Here is an 18780-nt window from a genome sequence, read left to right on the forward strand (position 1 = left end):
GGCTCCCCCAAGGAGAATTAAGGCAGAATTTTTTTGGGGGGTGTTGGCCAAGTCTCCTCGCTCTCCTGGGAAGAGAACATGGCATTTATAGCAAGCCACAAATGTAAGTCATCCTCCCCTTAAATATCATGTAGCTATTATATGGCGGTGGCTACAGAACATACTGGGAGCTAATACAGAGGACGACAAGCCAATGGCCGTGCTGGCTTGGTGTGATGGAAATTGTAGTCCAACACATCTGGAGGGCACCAGGTTGGGAAAGGTTGCTTTAGGTTGTTTGTTGGAGCTTCCAAAATGGCCTTTTGAGTCAGGAAGCGCCTTTAGCAAGTGCTGGCTGGAATAACGCAGAGCCATAACCTTGAGCATTTCATTACCAGGCTTTTGGGGATGGGGAGAAGAAGATGACCATCTCACTCTAAGACTTCTTTTAGGTTAAAGTTAATGGACCTCAACGTGGGGCTGCAAAAAGGAAACACAGTTCCATTCTCTTTCCCTACTATAGATGACTGCTCGGGCAAAAACAGTAGAAAACGCTTTTATCTCTCCAATTCCCCTTGTGTTAGCTACTATCATCTTATATCTATCAATGCACACATCTTATCTCCACTCTCCCATACAACAGGGTTAAAGAATTATTCAGGTTACCCAGCAGACCCAAGTAAAAAAATGGCCAATATGGTCAATAAAGAGGGTCCTTCTAAAGGAGTCCACTGGTTATCTGAAGGAGCTTCTTGCTTTCAAGGCCTGCATCTAAAAGATGCCAAGATGAGAACTGAACAGGTAGCAAAAGGTCAGGAAAGGCCCTCATTTCCTCCCAAAAGCTTGGGCCTTGAAAAACTGTGATCCCATCACGCCAAACACAGCACACCAGCTAGGTACAGTAGCCTAGCAGGAGTTTAATAACTCCCCCATTTTTGCTTGCCTGGGACTACATAAAACAGGTGAGTTATCAGGCAAGGTGAGTGATCTGCATTTGGCTGGTTGGATCCTAAAACTGCACAGTCCTGCAACAGCCCAATGAAGCTCCGAAAACCTCAGTGGCTTCCTGCTTTGGTTCAACATTGGCTCTGACCTCAAAATGCACTGATTTGGAGAAACCACCAAGGATCATCTGATGAGTGGGCAGGCCGCCACGTCAAAGAGGAGGATAGGCACTGGAGGGTAGCACTGAGAGAGCTCAGAATGTTCCACCTCACCTCCTCTGTTGGGGTATGAGAATAACCCCCCAAACCCTCTCCTCCTACCTCAGTATTTTAAGTGCACAAAACAACGCTCATCCCTGGAATGCACTCGAATGCCACACAGAGAAAATAATAATAAAAATAAACAAAGTCCCGTCCCACCCCAAGCCCCCGCCCCTTTCCCTCCTAGGGTCCAACATGCTGAAGGATCATCAGTTGCTAACTCCAGCTGGGATCATAACCTGTCCAGTCAGAAGGAGGCGCTAAGTAAACACGGCGGCCTCGGTAAAGGAAGCTGACGATGCCCTGGTAGCCGGCACGGGGCACTCCTGATTTGAGGTCGTCCATGACCCCCAAGGCTTTTGCAAAGGCCTTGAAGGAGTCGCGAGTGGTATACTGCACGCGGACAGTGCCCAACTCCCGGCGCTGGTTGCCCTGAAGCTCTTCCACCCGCAGCTCAGGGACACTGTAGACTTGGGCCAGGAATGAGCGCTCGTACTCATCCTTCTTGAGGTAAGAAAGGTCCATCTGGGTGAAAGGCACGAAGCGGTCATTGAGCTTGATGAACTTCAGGTACTGGTCAAAGAACTGACCGTGGCTCACACCCTTGCGGCCAAAAGTCATAGTGCGCGACACTTCGGGCCTGATGCATGAACGGCGCTGCCGCTGTTCAGGCTGTCGCATCCAATCATCCCAGAAGGCCTTGGGCCACTTGGGCTCCAGCTCATCCCACAGGTCGGAGACCAGAAGCCAGCCCAGCCCAGGGAAAAAATCCGTACGGTAGAGAAGCTCCGGGTGGGCAGCATCTACCATCTGTTCCTTGCCGTTATCATTCCAGGCAGAGATGCACCAGAGAGTTGGGTCCGCTAGCAGGAGTGGAAAGGCTGCCTGGAAGTATTCAAAGAAATCTGGAGCTACTTCCAGGTCATCTTCCACCACAATGGCTGCTTGGTACTTAAAGGTCCGGAAGACCTGGCTCAGGGCCCAGCGATAGTGTCGGGCAATCTTGTAGTAGCCCTGGAACTTGCGGTGATCAGTGGGCACAGGGATATCACTCAGGTTGGGCTGCTTGATGTGCATGATGGCATCGCCGTAAGAAGCAATGACCCTGGCCGTCTCCTCGTGTCCACAGTCCTGGCTCACAATGATGGGGAACCGCTCCTTTGAGGGGCGGTAATGCAACAGCTTGTCTAGGCAACGGCGGACTGTGCTGCGGTCACAGGCAATCACCACCACTGGCAAAACAGCATCCGGTGAGATTTGACTGCGGCGGGACAAGGGAGCAGCTGTGGAAGGCCGGGCGGATGCTGCAGCCGAGAGGTGGAGACTTTTCGCCTCATTCGCCTTCCTCCTGCTCCAAAGGGCACTGTAGCGGTGGATCTGGTGCAAGAGGTCCTTCTGGCGCTCCAGTTCCACCTCAGCGTCTTGGGCCAGTCGGATCACCTCTTCAGTGAGGCGGCTATGGTCAGAGAAAGACTGTGGCCGAGTCCACAGGAAGAGGAGAATGAGGGCGTTCCAGGCCACGAAAAGCACCACGCCCCAGAGAACCAGGTTGCTTTTCTTCAGCATCCTTCACAGGCACAGGCCGCCACGGTTTCTTCTTGTGCTCTCCCGTCCAATGGGCATTAGGCTACCACCACTGACCTGGAAAAACAAGTGTGAAAACAAAGTGTGAGTGGAGAATAAAACTATAATCACCCATCTCATTTGTTTCTACCCTTCACTGCTCCAGTCTGTTTGGGGGGGGGGGGAAGTTTACATGGAATTCTTTACTTTTTATAGTTCAAAAGCAAGATAAAATTATCTTCTGTGAAGGAAGAACAAAATGAAAGGCATATTTAGATGTCGGGGGCACTTGAAAGATGAAGCATAAAACTAATACTAATACTAATAATATTTTATATCCCACCTTTTTCTCAGTACTGGGACTCAAGGCAGTTTACAAGATTAAAACATAAATATAAATTACAAAAGTTAAAATAGGATTAAACCTACAGTAAAATTAAAAACATGTTAAAAAAATTAAAAACTGTAACAGGTTAAAGGGGGGGGGAGAGAGATCCAATACATTAACACAGGTCCAGTATAGTTCCAAAAGCCTGCTGAAACAAAAAACGTTTTTGCCTGCTTCCGAAACTGTAGCACAGGGGGAGCCAGCCCAGCCTCTCTGGGAAGGGAGTTCCAGAGCCTTGGGGCAGCCACCGAGGAGGCCCTCTCCCGCACACCCATCAGGCTTGCCTGGGTTGTGAGACACGAAAACAGTGCCAGAGTCAAATATAGCAACCAACAGGGTCAACTTAAATAAGGAACCTGTAGGATCTAGTTGGCTTGGCCCTGGCAGCACCACAAATATTCATTTGAAAATCTCCAACTCCTGCAACCAATCAGTTGAGGGCCATCAATCTTCAGGGGAAAACAGTAATCTCTGAGGGAAAGATCCTGAGGCCAACACAGAGAGTATATTCCTCACACTATGTAATATAAGCAGCTTGTGCAAGCAAGTTCACGGGTTTATACATTTTGTATATTATCCTCTTTATTTTAATCATTTGTAGATTACAACTTTTAAAACTGAGTTCTCAAGTTAAGAAGCCATCGCTCCATCCCACCACAGAACACTCTGTGGACAATGAGTGATGGCCTACTGACCCTTTTCAGACACTTTGCCCAATGTGGTGCCCTCCAGATGTGTGGAACTGCAGCACTCCATCATCCACAGCAGGCATAGGCAATGACTGCACTGCTGTGGATGATGACCACTGTAGTTCATCACCTCTGGAGGGCATCAGGTTGGGGAAGGCTGCCTTACGGTCTGCCAACACTTTCACTCCGTTGCTAAGGGGATGAAACAATCCCGCTATTCCTTGCCTGGTTGGTTGGGGCAGAAGGAATGTGGTGTAGGGAAAATGCATTTCCTCATACCCCAGCCAGACTTCAATGCCCACCACACAGTTTAAGAAAGAGAGAGACAGAGAGAAAAAGAGCAAAAACACTGTTAATTCTATTCACAATTTGATTTTTTTGGGGAGGTGTTAATCAGAACCCTTTCCCAACCTTTACCAGGCCTCCCAAATGTGGAAGAAAGACATTCTCATCCTATCTCTGTTTAGGTGGGAAAATTCAATTCTTTGCTGTGAGATGCATTGCAGAATATACGGTAGCATTCTGCTGTGTCTGTGTGTTTTGGAAGGGGAGGGGGATGGTGTAACTGGATGTAAAAACCCATGTCCCTTCTCCGTTAAGTCATGGTATTCCCTTGCTCAAGACCCTCCCTTGCCCCCACCGCCATTTTCACCACACCTCCTTCTGCAGAACCTCAAGGATTTCAGTTCAGAGCAAAAGAAGTAACGTGAGCTGTTAGACACAAGACAATTCTGTATCACTGTCATTTACATAATTGATTGGGAAAGCAGAATTTGATCTTCTGGGAAAACAAAGCGCAAGAGCTCTCCTTTCAGAGTAAGGAAAGCAACAATTAACTTCTTGGGAAAACCACCGAACAGAGTATGGCACCACCTGGTACAAAGCCCAACCCAACAGTGCAGAGAGCCAACTAAAGTGTCCAGCGGTAGAGATCAAACCACAAGTCAAAGTCAGATTACCTTAACTGGTAGGGCTGAGAGAATACTTATTATTTTTATTTATTACATTTCTATACTGTCCCACAGCCAAAGCTCTCTGGGCGGTTTACAAAAGATTAAAACATTAAAAAATCGATATAAAAAAATTAAAACCATAAAAACAGACAGCGTACAAAGACAACGTCCACTTAAAGCAGCTTTCAGCCAGACCTAAAGATAAAACTCAACATATGCTGTTAAATGCCTGGGAGAGGAGAAAAGTGTTGACCTGGCGCAGAAAAGAACAATAGCGCCAGGCAGGCTTTGTCGGGGAGATCACTCCGTAATTGGGGAGCCACCACTGTAAAAAGTGAAAGAGGAAATATTCAAGATGGCTTTCTAACAAAGAGCGGTAGCTTTTATTACACTGTAAGATCTGAAGAACGTCTATTCTCAGGATATGTAAATACAGTGCAAGAGAATTAACCAAGCAGTTAATTGGTTAAGAAGCCACCAATTAACAACTTGGACTCATTGGGGGAACGTTGAAGCACATACCTCAAGCCCAATTCGGCTCTGACTCGCCTTTTGTTTGAGATTTCAGTAGACGATGCTTTTGAGCCAACCTTCACAGCCTTAAGGGGGTAACGTGGGCAGGAATCTCAATTCTGAACCAAGTGAAATACTGTCCTCAGTGGCAATTCCTCTATGTCAGAAGGGCTTGTGCGTTGCTAGACTACTATTCCCCAACTTCTGTTCTGCCCTAAACAATGAATCAGTGCAGCCTGCCTCCAGTAATTGACTCAGCCACAGGAACCACCATACTCAGCGTAACGATTTCTGCCCAAATCGGCTGTAATAGAATTATCCAAAAGTTTCTCCATGGGTAGTTTGGGCCTGACCCACTTCTCCTATGCTGGAGGTCTGCAACAACAATAGGAGCTTTGATTGTTGATAGCTACCTTGAGCACTACTTCAGTAAGTGGAAAGGTGGACTGTATAAATTATTGTAATAAAATAAAGGAAGTGTGTTATAAGTGGGTGTACAGAAGGGAGTTCTGGGGGGGGGAAATTGGCAAAGAATCAACACCTGTTGCATTAAGAATTGCAGAGCATTACATAAAGTTAAGTTTGCTTTACAGGTCAGTTTTCTGTGGCATTGTTTTCTAAAGTTTGTGGCAACAACTATGATCAAGTCCTTAAATTCGTCCCTGATCAATCACTCTGGTCATGTGATACGGGAGCAGTGGTCAGGCTCCCGGTTTATTGGGAAACTGAAAATACAGGCCAACCACACAGCATAAGAGAGCTGAAGGTGAATATCTAAAGAGCTGTAGTTTTCAAGAATGAGAGATTGCAGACAGCGAATATGTGAGGGGGTATACAAGTATGGTTCAATAATGTTTCATACTTCATGTTGGAGAGGCGGCGGCAGCAGGAATGGCATATAAATCCCCTGCCTCATTCAGCCCAACTCTGCAACTGACCCCCAGACCCAGTTGGTCCCTTAGACAGTAATCCTCAATCCTCTAATCCTCTTGACGCCCCTTTGACCCCTGCACTTTATCAGCTGCATCAGTAGCCTTCTTAATCCCCACTCAGTAAGAATCCCAGCCATATATTTAACACTGCAGGTTTGCTACTGCCAAAATGTAGCCAGGTTTGTGCAAACCTTAGGATTTTGAGGTCCTGGCTATCGGGTGTAGGTTCTCATTTCCTAGTCACCTCTGTAGAAGTATAAGTGCAACAGCTTCCAATATTAGATGAGAGCCACACAACAACGTTGTGCTGGGTTTACCCACCCTGGGCTGAAATGTAATAACCATTTCCAGATCGGAGGAAGAAATCAGCCTGATATTCTGTAGAGAATCGCCATCAAATATTGCCTAGGGTACCACACTCAAACACACACATACACGGAATGGATTCAAAGAATATGCAAATATCCCTAAAATTCTGGGACACTCAACTTGCATTTAAAAATACACTATATGTTTGTAGCCCTTACGAAATGAGCAAGGTGTCTAAGCCTTTCAGTAGTCTGATATAGAGGTGGTTGCTCCCTTTGCAATCCTTCCCCAGGGACCTTAATACTAGAATTCCTGACACAACATACTGACAGTCCGTCACTATGTGTGATATTCAGAGTGTGGCCACCTTCTGTTCTCCCAGAATTCAAAATTTTGCCAAATGCTGCATTTTGTTTGCAGAAGCACAAAGCCCATACAGTATTTTTCTATATTCCATGCACTTTCTTTTCCTAATATACAGTAGAAAATTCTGGGCTATATAATTATCCTATAGGCAATTCCTATAACTATAACATTTGTCTTGTTTGACTACAGAATTTTATGAAGCGTGAAATTCTACACCTTTGGCCTTCACCTCACTGTTGGGATGCAGACCCATGCAAGGCGGAGGACGAGGAGCTGTGTTCCAGCCACAAATGAGCTGAGATTACACTTCCTCACCCAAATGCAGACATGTATATGTGGCTCAACACCTATACGGGGACACTCCATAAGAGATTCTGGGAAACATTCCTTTAAGCCGTATAAGGAAGGGAAAGACTGGAAAATTCAGGATCCAACATAAGGTTTGCAGTAAGCTCAATGACCTTCTTGGTGGCCAGTTTCCCCTTTGCTAGTGCCCAATTCCAGCCAGAATCTGCTTGAACTGCAACACTTCGTAGAAGAGGGGAAGCAACATCCATATTTATTGCATTGTCCAAATACCCTTGGCTCCTAAAGCAAGAAAACTGCCCTGTGGTAGCCTGCGGTCTGCTCAGTATGTGAAAGAAGTGGAGAGGAGAGGCAGTGATTTGTGGGGAGTCCTTGGGACCAAGAAAGGCAGCATCTGCGTGCCTGTGAGGTCCATCTGTCCTGCTGAGCAGAGCTCTCAAGAGGATTCTTGCAACATCTGTTTAAGTCAGATTCCTTACATGACCTCCTCACATCTTGATAGGGGTTAGAAAAAGAGCACAGCCAGAATGGCTGGCACCTAGACTGAATAATATAGAATCCATATAGCTGAGGAGGGGAGGGAGAGAACATAAAAGGCAGGGGGTCACAATGTAAATGAAAGATTGCACTGAGTTCAAGGGGGAGCTGAGAAATAGAAGGAATTCAAGTGTGTGTGTGTGTGTGTGTGTGTGTGTGTGTGTGTGAGAGAGAGAGAGAGAGAGAGAGAGAGAGAGAGAGAGAGAGAGAGAGAGAGAGAGAGAGAGAGATCCAATTCTTGGGACAAACAATGCAGATATGCCAATCATCTTCACCAGCCTTCTTCACCCTTGTGCCTTCCAGATGTTTTTTTGGAATACAACTCTCATCACCTACAATCATCATGGCCAATGGTTAGGGATGATGGGTATTCTAGTCCAAATTATCAGGAGGGCATTGGTTTGGGGAAGGCTGATCTACAGCCTGAAGACAGATCTCCTCACATTCTTTTGTAACAGCCAAAGGCCTTTTCTGAAGTGTTCGCAGCTGCAAGGGAAGGCATTGGCCATGTGGTCCTTGGGACCCAGCAACCACATGCTGGTCATCCAAGCACATAAAGAGGGGCTATTTTGGCTTGGATCCAAGGGAGATGAGGCAGGGGGCCATACACAGCTTAGATTTTAGCAGCTCAGTATCCGTTTAGTATCTGTGCCCTGGACAAAACTGGATGTCCAGACTAGGGGAGGGGTAGTCCACATTTTGATGACACCCCATTCTCAATCCCCAGATGGCTTCACCCAGCAGTTTCACACAGATGTTAAATACAACAGGAGACAATGTTAATTCTGGTGGAAACCCTGAGATAGTTCCCCCATGGGAAAGAGGAACAGCCACCTAACACTGACTTCTGAAACTTACTCTCCACACAGAAGTGAAACCAGTATATAGAAGTGAAACCACCATAATACAGTACTTCCAAAACCCCACCCACAAAGGCAATCCAGAAAGATACCACAACGTCGAAGAATGAACACCACCTCTTATTCCCCTAGCTTTACAAATCATTCAGAGTGACTGTGGCAGTTTCCTTTATGGAGGCAGCTGGTTCCAAAAACCCAGACTGCTAAAGATCTAGATTGACCCAAGAGAACATGGAGCGGCAGATTTGAAACAGCCTATAATTAGATCGACAGGGTCCTCAAAGGTTTCCTTGCAAGAGTCTCTACCACTGCCTCTGAAAAAAGCAGGAACAGCCCCCTCTACAAATAATACCTTTACTATCCTGTCCATCAAGCCAGATAACACAATCTGCCTAGCTGTTGCAAGCCATAATGGGCAAAGTCTGACTGAGCAAACGCGATGTGCCACAGAGACTGCTCCAGCTTTGCCCCTTTACTTCTTTGAAGTCAACTGATATCCATCCAAGCAACAGCAACTAACTGAAGCTAAGGTGACATCAGGTACAGACTGCAAAGTAAGTGGCAGCAGAATGGATGCAAGAGACTTCAAGTGCAAATTGGTCACAGCTCATCTCCATGGATTCACTGTACAACATTTGCAACAGCAATCCAACAACCTGGTGTAGCTCCACAGGTCAACATTGCAAAGATGCAATATTGGCAGAGAAATATTGCTTCTTTGGGCCAACACCACCCCAGAGTAGGGATGGCCTAGTTCTTCAAAGCCAAGGGTAGACAATCTGGTGCCTTGCAGATGTTTTAGACTACAACTCCTAGTGGCCCAAGCCAATGTGGCAGATGGGCAGGGATTATGGGAGTTGTAGTCCAAACAAGTGGGAGGGCACCGGCTTGCCTACCCCTGTTCTAAGCCATGTTTTGCCAGATTTGTCTTCCTCTCCCACCACTTGCACTTCAGTCCTCATCCCAACTGCTTAAGTGGCTGCAGCCCTTCAGAAAACAAAGGAGCGTTTTGATTTATTCAGTTGGAGAATGTGTTTAGGCCTAACAGTCTCAGCTGTCTACTATTCCAGAAATTCACCAGGGCTTTGATAGGAGAACTTGCCAGGTCTGCAGAAGAAGCCAGAGAGTAGTTGAGAGAGCCAGGTTCAGAGTGTTTCAACAGGTCTCCTGCAGAAACTACTAAGCACTGCGATATGAATCTTCCCGGTTCATGGCCAAGAAGTCAGAAGTGGCTCCCGTGACCACAACCACATAGCCCATGCAGAAACCACATCAAGTGTATGATCTGCAGAGTTTGCGGGGCCCAAAATATGTGACATCTTCCTGGTTCTCTCAAATTGCTCTAGAATCAAAGGTTTCTAGTACCCAAAGACAAATAATATTGGAGCCTTAAATAAGACATCTGTGGTCATGTCTGCAAGCTCAGTCAGGGAGTCAGTTAGGCTGCAGAGTGGGTGAAACAAGAGAATCCCTAATCTGTCAAAACAACTGAATATCAGTAAATACACCCAATAAGGATCCTCTGTTGGGCAGGGCCCCTGGTGAGGATGATGGGATCTTTATGGATTCCCCTGCTCCTATCACCTCATGCTGATGCTGCATTAATTTATCTGGCTGGAGAAGGTATCTCTATGACTGAGTCAGCAGTCTCATCCAACCATTCTCTGTGATCCAAGCCAGGTTAGCCTCTTCATCCAGGATTAAATTGTGAATTACAAATGTTTTATTTAAGACTGACCTGGCATTAACCAGCAACCAGGGGAAAGAAGCCGATTTGGCAATGGGAGTCCCTAGAGCTGGAAGAAGGACAGGAAAGCATGACAGAGGAAGAAGAGAACACTGTTAGCACCACATCTCAGCCACTAGTGCCACATCTTCCTCTTCCCCACCGCTCCACAAATAGGACAAATGGTGTCCCCAAATTCCACTCCTAACTAGCCAATTGATGTAATGCCAAACATGCCTACAGCCTGAATAAAACCTCTTAAAAAATAAACTACAAAAAAAGGCAGCAAAAAAAAAGATCTTCCTCCTCCGTTAACCCAATTATAACAACTCATTTCCTCAGCACTCAATGCCAAAAGGAAACCAGCAGATAACCTAAGAATCTGCCCCCCCCCAACCCCAGCAACAACCAAAGTTAACACTATTCTTACTACAGCAACAGAAGAGATACTCCTAGCCTCCACCAGCCACATTCATGCTGCCTGCATTTCTTTGTAACTGCTAGGGATTACACACTGCAGAATTATTTATGGCAGGTGAATAATTCTGGATACAACTTCACATTGCCTGATGAACCTGACTGAAAGAAGTCGAGATGTCGAATAAGCCAGAGTAAGCAAACCCGTTGCAATGGAACAGGCTTGTTTTCAAACCTTCTCAGAGGGATTGTTTCGCTCCTGCTAAAAAAAAAAAAAAAGGTGCAGTTTCTTTTCAGAACAGGAAGTTGTGCTTTCCTATATGCCTTGCAAAATAAAGATTAGGTGAGAATTTAGAAGGAGGGGGAGTTTGCTGACACAGAGAGAAGAGAATTCTAATACTAGCCATGTTCTTCCAAAACTTTACAGCAGCCTTCTGAATGTGAAGGGCGATTTCCCAGAATGCCTTCAATGAACGAAGGATGACGCAGGCAGCGGCGGAACCAACATGTTGGCCTGCAATGGATGAGAATGTGAGGCTCTTGCAAGGGTAGCCACGTTACAGAACGTGGGACAAATGAGGTGAGATTAGAAGCAGTCACAAGTTTTCGATTTAGTGAAGCAGAGATGTGAGAACAATTCCATTCTGGCACTCCTCAAAAACTGAAGCCTATAGAGCAGGGATACATTCTACACGCCAGAAACAACAAAAGGAAGCTGGAGCTTGCTTTTTAGGAGAGTCTTAGCTGCACAGCACTGTACAAGTGGCAGAGGAAGACTGCCTATATCACCCCAGCACTACCCACAGCTGCTCAGCTTCCTCCCATTCTTCTTATTAGTCATAGCATGCACTCTGCCATTGAGCGATAGTCCCTCCCTATTTGCAAGGCGTATAGAAACATGGCAGCTTTAAAGGCAAGGCTATCCCCCTAGGGCATTGGTGCCACCAAGGAGACAGGCGAGTTGTGTCCCTTGAGAGTCCACCTTTGCACAGGAAAAGATAACTGCTTACTCCCAACCAGAAGAGGGAGTACTAAGCACAAGGAAGCACAACTCCTGTAATCTACTCAGACTGCAATTTTTTGGTTTTGCAGAACGTTGACTGAACTTGCATGGGCAGCATGGCAGAAAGCAAGAGAGGGAGAAAGTCATGGGATGAGAACACTGGGCATTTCTGGTATGGACTTTGATATACATGGAGTCCCATTTCTATCCTCCCCGACATTGCTGCTCCACATTCTGGGCAAACTAAATAGGGGTTAGGGAGGAAGGAGGAGATTCTACTATGCATGGGGTGGAGTTTTGGGGCCTGTTACTTACTAGCAATACTTACACACTTCTCATACTTTCTAGCAGATGTTCCACCTTCATCCAGCTGTACTGTCACTAACTTCAGGAACGTTGTCTGAAGCTGCTAGATGAGGAGCTAACCCTTCGTTACCTCCCCCTCCTTCACATATTCTCCCATCCATCCACTCAGCGTTCACTTCCTGCATCTTTCTTGGCACCAAAGTGCTCCTCACCAATCCTCTCCAACCTCTCAACACAGCATCGGAGCATTGGCATAATGTACAAATTCAGGAAGATAAAAATACCTGGCTTCTAAAGATTTGCATAATAACCCAAGGATTCTTAACGTAGACTAGGAACCAAAGGAGCAGTCATCGCTCAGAAGGTGGAGTACACACTTTCCATAGAGAAAGTCCCAGGTGCAATCTCTGGTGTCTCCAATTCAAAGGACCTTGGGTAAGTAACAGGGCTTGGAACGTCCCAAGATCCTGGAATGCTGATGCTAATCAGAGTAGATGAACCTCTGATCTGACTCATTGTGAGGCAACTTCGTATGTTCAATACAAGGAGGAACTAAAAGGCATGTGGGAGTGGAAGGAACGTACGTAAAGGAGCAAAGGTCAGCAACTAAAGCATCACTTCAACATGCACTGAACGCATTTCCTAAATTTCTCTGCAACCATGGTTTTTACACTGTGGGACAGAGGGTGGATGGGGGAAGCAGGCTGGGAAATCTGGAAGGGGCCACAAAGTTCTAGGAAGGACAGGATTGTGAGGCAAGTAGATCCTTCCTCTCCTCCCCACTAGAAAAGACAAGGGTGAGTAATGCCCTCACCTCTAGCTTTCACGGTTCCATATTGGATTGGGGGTGCCTTCTCCCAAGTTTACTCCATTGTTGGGAAGAGCTGCCTTGTTTTAATGTTGTTTTCCTGCATGTAGTTTTAGGATGAGTACCCCACTCATCTTTGCACTGTGTGCAGGGGCTTCAATGGCTAGCAATGGGTGGGGAGAGAAGGTAGGATACACTGAGGGAGCAAGTTCAAAAAGTTAGGGAAACCCTATTTTACAACCATAAGGGCAAGTTCTTAGCATGTTCTTAGCACACTATATTCCTGCATTGCAAACACCAAAGCACTTCCACGTGCCAGACTCAGGAAGAACACTGAGTGCAGGCCAGATTATGGAAAGCAGGCAGTAGCAAATGGCAAGATAAGAAGGTGTGGGGAGAGAGGCAAAGACAAGGAGAAGGTCACTTAAAAAGTGGAATGCTACTCCACTGACAAAGCAAATGTTAAAATGGACGGAGAACCTCAGATTTGTAGGAGAGAGTCCATTCCTCCTCATCTCACATTACGTTTCTAGCCCCTATGAACTGGACTCTAATCAAAGCCACCAATTTGGATATTTTAAGGAGCAAAGGCAGTCTCTATGGTGTTTTGTAGGAGTAGAAGAGAACTAGAAGAAAGATATAATAAGAACTGTCCCCCAGTTCTGCTACAGTTCTGCTACAGTCCCAGAAGCTTAGATTTGTTCTATAAGCTTCTGATAAATCTAGTGATCGAGGGATGGGAAAGAATTTGGGGAGGAAGTACTTGCACATGGATATATGTGCACATACTTATGCTTGTGGAAAAGTGCTCTGGCTAGTTTACTTAAAATGTCTATCCCAGCCTCCTCTAGCATAAGGGCAGCCTACTATACCATCAAATACTACCAGCCTTGCAATACATAGAATCTGTTCCATCCCTCCAGAGCCCTCAGACAGGATGCTTTTTAAGAACATGTTTGCCACCACCATGATCCCAGTGAGGACTCCTTCGACCAGTTCCTGTTTCCATCTTTCTGCCCTGTGGCAACGCTCCCTCAGCTGATGCAGAATTGTTGCCCCCATTCAACTTCCTATACTCCCATCCTATCTTCCAAACACTCCTTCCTTTGGCAAGGTGAGATGTCCAAGTTTATAAATGACGTGAAGGCACTCAAGATGGTAAAATCCCGTGGATCAAAAACAGCTTCAAAAGGATCTCTCTATTCTTGCTGAATAGGCAAAAGAACAACAGATGATGTCGAAAGAGCAAAGCAACTGTTCCTTGGGACGAAAAATCCCATCGTTTATATCATGGGATCTAAATAGGCTATGATTATACTGAAAAAAGGTAATGGAATTATCATGAAAAATTCACTGCAGATGTCTGCTTAGCAAGTTGTGTCAGTAAAAAAAAAAGGAGAGTTAAAGACACAATCCGAGTTTTAGACAGAAAAAAATCCTAAAACTCTCAGGATTCCCCAAGCAACCATGCTGGCTGTGGAATGTTGAGAGTTGTAGGACTTTTTGTCTTTCTAAACATGCATAGGATTGTGCTGTAAATGTTTCACCTTACTTGAAAAGAGATTGAAAATAAGAACAGCAAGCACTATAGTACTCTAATATATATCCTGAATACTGTGTAGAGTTCTGGTTGCTCCATCTCAAGAACAATAACTTCGAACTGGCAAGAAAACAGAAAGCAAAAAAGTTGAAAAATGGAGCCCCATCCCTATGAAGAAAGATTAAAGTATTTGGGACTTTTTAAGCTTAGGGGGAAAGCCCCACATGAGTTTGACAGATTTATAAATTTATGAGTGGTTGAGACACAGCAGCTAGAAAGAATTTCTCAGACATACAACAGTAGAAGCTAGAATTAATATTGGATTATTGGTACATTCAGGACAAATAAGATTGCATTCTATGTGAAGTAGTTTTAAGACAAACTCATGGAGGATAAGGATATCAATAGTCGCTAGTCATGATGACTATGGAAGATGAGCAGGTGCTGCTGCTCTTGTCTCCTATTTGTGGACTTCCCATAAGCAAATGGACTTCCCTGTTTGCTGCTGTGGGAAAACAGGATGCAGGGCTAGATAGGCCTTTGGTCTGATTCAGCAGAACTCTTATGTTTATATTCATGAGATATGGGGAAGGCTATTAGTTTGTGGTGGCTTTTAAAAAGGGTTAGACAAGTTCAGGAAGGAAAGGCTCAACATGTTTTACTCTGTACAGCACCATGTACATTGATGGTGCTATATAAATAAATAAATAAATAATAATAATAATCTCTGAACAGATCTCTGAACAAAAGGTCTCCAAGGCAAACAAGCAGCCATGGAAGCCAGGCCTTCTTATGGAAATCCATGAAGTAGCCACCAGTTCATGAATGGAGAAAGGCATACACAAAGGACGCAGAGTCCAACCATGAGATATGGACTTTACTTGGATTCTAGTGATCTATCCTTTTCTTCTCCTTTATCATAATAGTTAATCTGTTGAACTGAAAATGTGACTGCCAATGTTTAGTATTTTTCTGGATGCCATCATTTTTTAATTTTTAATTAAGCAAAGAGGAAGACAAATCCACCCAACAGCAAACAAGTTAACATTAACCAGCTTTTGGCACTACCTTCTTGCCATAATGTTTTTCCTTCTATGCTTTACATGGAATTCAGAGATACAAAATGGAAGAAAGGGGAAAAACAGGGCAGCCTACCTACAAGAAAAAGCCTTCGGTGTCTGAACCTATCAGAGTAAAACTGCTGGTGTGTACTTCAAATCTGTGAGGAATCTACACTTTATTTGTTTTTAAAGATAACTGAGAATGTAGATTATGCAAACACACAAATGAATAAGCAGGCCTAGAATCCATAATGCCTGAAATTTGGCCTCGTTGATATTACTGACTTCCATCTTAAAACAGACAGAACTCAACTTTGGGAAACAGCCAGCTAAGTAGCCTGTTTTTCTCTTCGCCACACAGAGGAAGTGGCCTATCACATCTTTTCCTTGAACAGGCCCTCCACATCTGGACAGGTTTACACTCCTTATATATCTGTTCAGGTGGCTGTTTTCCTAGAATTCTCAATTGAAATGGTTCTCCAAGTATCACTGTGAGGAATAACTGCCTATCCCAGAGCAATGAAAGCAGATGTTAGCAAGCATTTTATAACACTTTCACAGGCCAGTCTCAAGTCGAAGTAAATCTTACCATGGTTTGTTGTCCTACCAGGGTTTGTCTGGCAGATGATCCAACAAACCATGGTTTGTTTTCTCAGTCCCTGGGTAGTTTGATTTCCTCCTCCTTTGTTCACTTCCTCCCTGAATCCTAACTGTCTTTGAAGCACTGTGTCACTGACATGTAAAGAGGTTTTTTTTTTTACTGCTCTTGCCTGCTGCCTCTGAAGCCTGGCGAAACAATCCATCAATAACCCACATTACTGGGTTCACATGTAACAACAACTGAGTCAACAAATCACAGTTAATTAAACCATGGTTTACTGTTATGCGTGAACCAGGTCAATATATCATCAATTGCCTTTTATACACATAGGAAAGAGAGGCATAAAACATCTTAGGCACCTTTGGGCCAACTGGAAAGTCTCCATCTGAGCTGGGTGCTAACTCGAGGACCACATGGCCAAACCTAAACACTCTAATCACAATGGGACTCCTCGTAATTGGGCTGAGTAAGCCTCCTTCATGGCTGCCTCATGTATTAGCTTTTGCCCCTAACCAAAAGAAAACATTCCAAGTACATGAAGACATGTTGAGGGAATTAGTAATGCACAAGTACTGACTCACTGGGACTTAACAGGATTCATCCCCACCTCTCTTCCCTTGAATTTTTAAGTTTCATGAACGTCAATGCATCAGGCTGTTTTTACATCTAATGCTGAGCAATGTCCTGCACAGCACCTTGTCATGCATACGCAGACATAGCAGAATCCAGGCATCTCTTTCCTCCAAGAGCTGCAGACCATAACAATCGCCATCATAGGGAGGGAGAGACCCAGTAGTCTCAACTACTCACCTGCATGACTGAACACAAATAAAGTCAATAAATGTTCTTTATGTACAGAAGGTGACTTTTCAAATAAGACAGATTCCTCCCAGCCCTACCACATTATCAAGACAGACATCTTAATTCATTTCTTATTGGTAAAAATGCAGACCTGCTTTTCGCAACGTGAGATTAAGAGATAGCCAGGTCTCCATTAGTCTATCAGGAGCAGAGGTCCAGGCAAGTTCAGCCAGCAAAAGCTTGTACCTCTCCCCAACCCCTAGGCCTGTTCCTGAACTAATAACTACACTGCAACATCTAAAACATTCATCAAGATGCCAGTAGAAAGCTTGTGACCAAACTAGTTTGACTGCCCAAAGCTGAACCCTGGCCTGGTTGAAAAAGAAAAGGTGAAAGGTCAACAGGTTCCGGGCTCTCTCTGCTTAGTCTCTACCAACAAGAGGAAAACACTGGCCCCCAAAGGGAACTTAACACACACACTGATGAGTTTCTCAGGCAAATTTCCTCAGAAGTGTTGTGGTTTTTTTGCACCTAGTATTTGCTTTTGCAACCCTCCAGTACAAACCCCCACCCCACCCCATTTCCCTCAATGAAAATGGGGACTCCTTTGGCAGGGGTCCTTCTCCGTGAACCCCTGCCAAAGGAAGTGAGGCAGGTGGCTACTAGGAGGAGGGCTTTCTCTGCTGTGACACCCCGGCTGTGGAATGAGCTCCCTGGAGAGGTTCGCCTGGTGCCTACACTGTATTCCTTTCCTCGCCAGCTGAAGACTTTTATTTTCTCAATATTTTAACACCTAACTTAACTTAAATTTAAACTTTGCAGTTTTAATTCCGTATTTTAATCTATATCAAGTTCTGCTGTGTGGTTTTATCCTGGTTGTGCTTTTTATATTGTATTTTGAATTTGTGTTTTTAGACTGTTGGTTGTTTTATGACGCTTTTCATGGTTTTAATTTTTGTGAACCGCCCAGAGAGCTTTGGCTATTGGGCGGCATAAAAATGTAATAAATAAATAAATAATGTTGTATATCAGACATACACTCACCCACACTGATTCATCTTCATTTAGCTCTGGGCATAATCAGTAATTGAGTATTAAAATAACAATGGCAGCCACTATTCAGGGTCTGATGGTATTTGTGGCCTTGTACAATTCTTTTCCCAGTGGGAAGAATGCTCCATCACAATCCAGGTGCTGCCCTCTAAACAGGAGGGATATAACTTGCATCTCACCAATACCAGCCATGGCTAATCTGTGCCATTTCCGACGGTCTAGGGCAGCGAGGATGGGGGCCTGATTTTGATAGTTAACCAAGGCCTGTTCATATTTCATAATGCTTACCTGCTGTAATTGGGGAAGTTTCCCCTCTCCTATGCCAGCTGCAGTACATTTGAGATCCATCCAAAATTTCACTGTTTAGCACGTGGCTAGCTCAGGGAGGTGAAACATAATGACTCTTGGCAGCAGGAAGAGAAACTCTTACTCCATGGAAAGGCTATGAACAGCCCTATTTTCTCACACTGTCGGGAAGCAACTTGCACTTTTTCTCTTCCCAGCAACAGTTTCATGAAACATCCCCTCAGCTTGACACAGCAGCTCTAAGCAATAAGCTCCAAGGCCTTAGAATCCTAGGGAAAAAGTTCAAGTTTCCAATTCTAACCACTCAATTTACTTTCATTAGAAAGTGAGTGGGCTCCATCCTTAAGGAAGGAAGGCAGCTTAAATTAGCTTTAAATAAATAGGGGAGTGGGATTTCTAAATTCTGAACTATTGGGTTTACACTTTCCCAATCCCTATAGAGTTTATAGAGGAGGATCCTGAGCTCAAGGCAAGGGCTGGGCAAGCTGGTGACACAACATGAGCAAGCCATGTCCAAAAAAGGCTTGCTAAGAGAACAGTGAAATACAAGGTTCATCA

At 44.8% G+C, this 18780-nt stretch overlaps 1 protein-coding gene across 6 annotated transcripts in view; it reads right to left on the minus strand.

The window, feature by feature from the left end:
* Window positions 1–1368: 1368 nt before the first annotated feature.
* MGAT1 (alpha-1,3-mannosyl-glycoprotein 2-beta-N-acetylglucosaminyltransferase) overlaps window positions 1369–18780 on the minus strand; it is a 45682-nt gene continuing 28270 nt past the window's right edge. For all 6 annotated transcript variants that reach the window (XM_063122214.1, XM_063122215.1, XM_063122213.1 and 3 more), the window contains one exon: window positions 1369–2825. In XM_063122214.1, coding sequence (XP_062978284.1) covers window positions 1401–2750 — 1350 coding nt within the window. In that variant the 5' untranslated portion in view covers window positions 2751–2825 and the 3' untranslated portion in view covers window positions 1369–1400. The remainder of the gene's footprint in view (window positions 2826–18780) is intronic.

The sequence above is a fragment of the Elgaria multicarinata genome, chromosome 3, assembly GCF_023053635.1.
Source record: "Elgaria multicarinata webbii isolate HBS135686 ecotype San Diego chromosome 3, rElgMul1.1.pri, whole genome shotgun sequence".
NCBI lineage: Eukaryota > Metazoa > Chordata > Lepidosauria > Squamata > Anguidae > Elgaria > Elgaria multicarinata.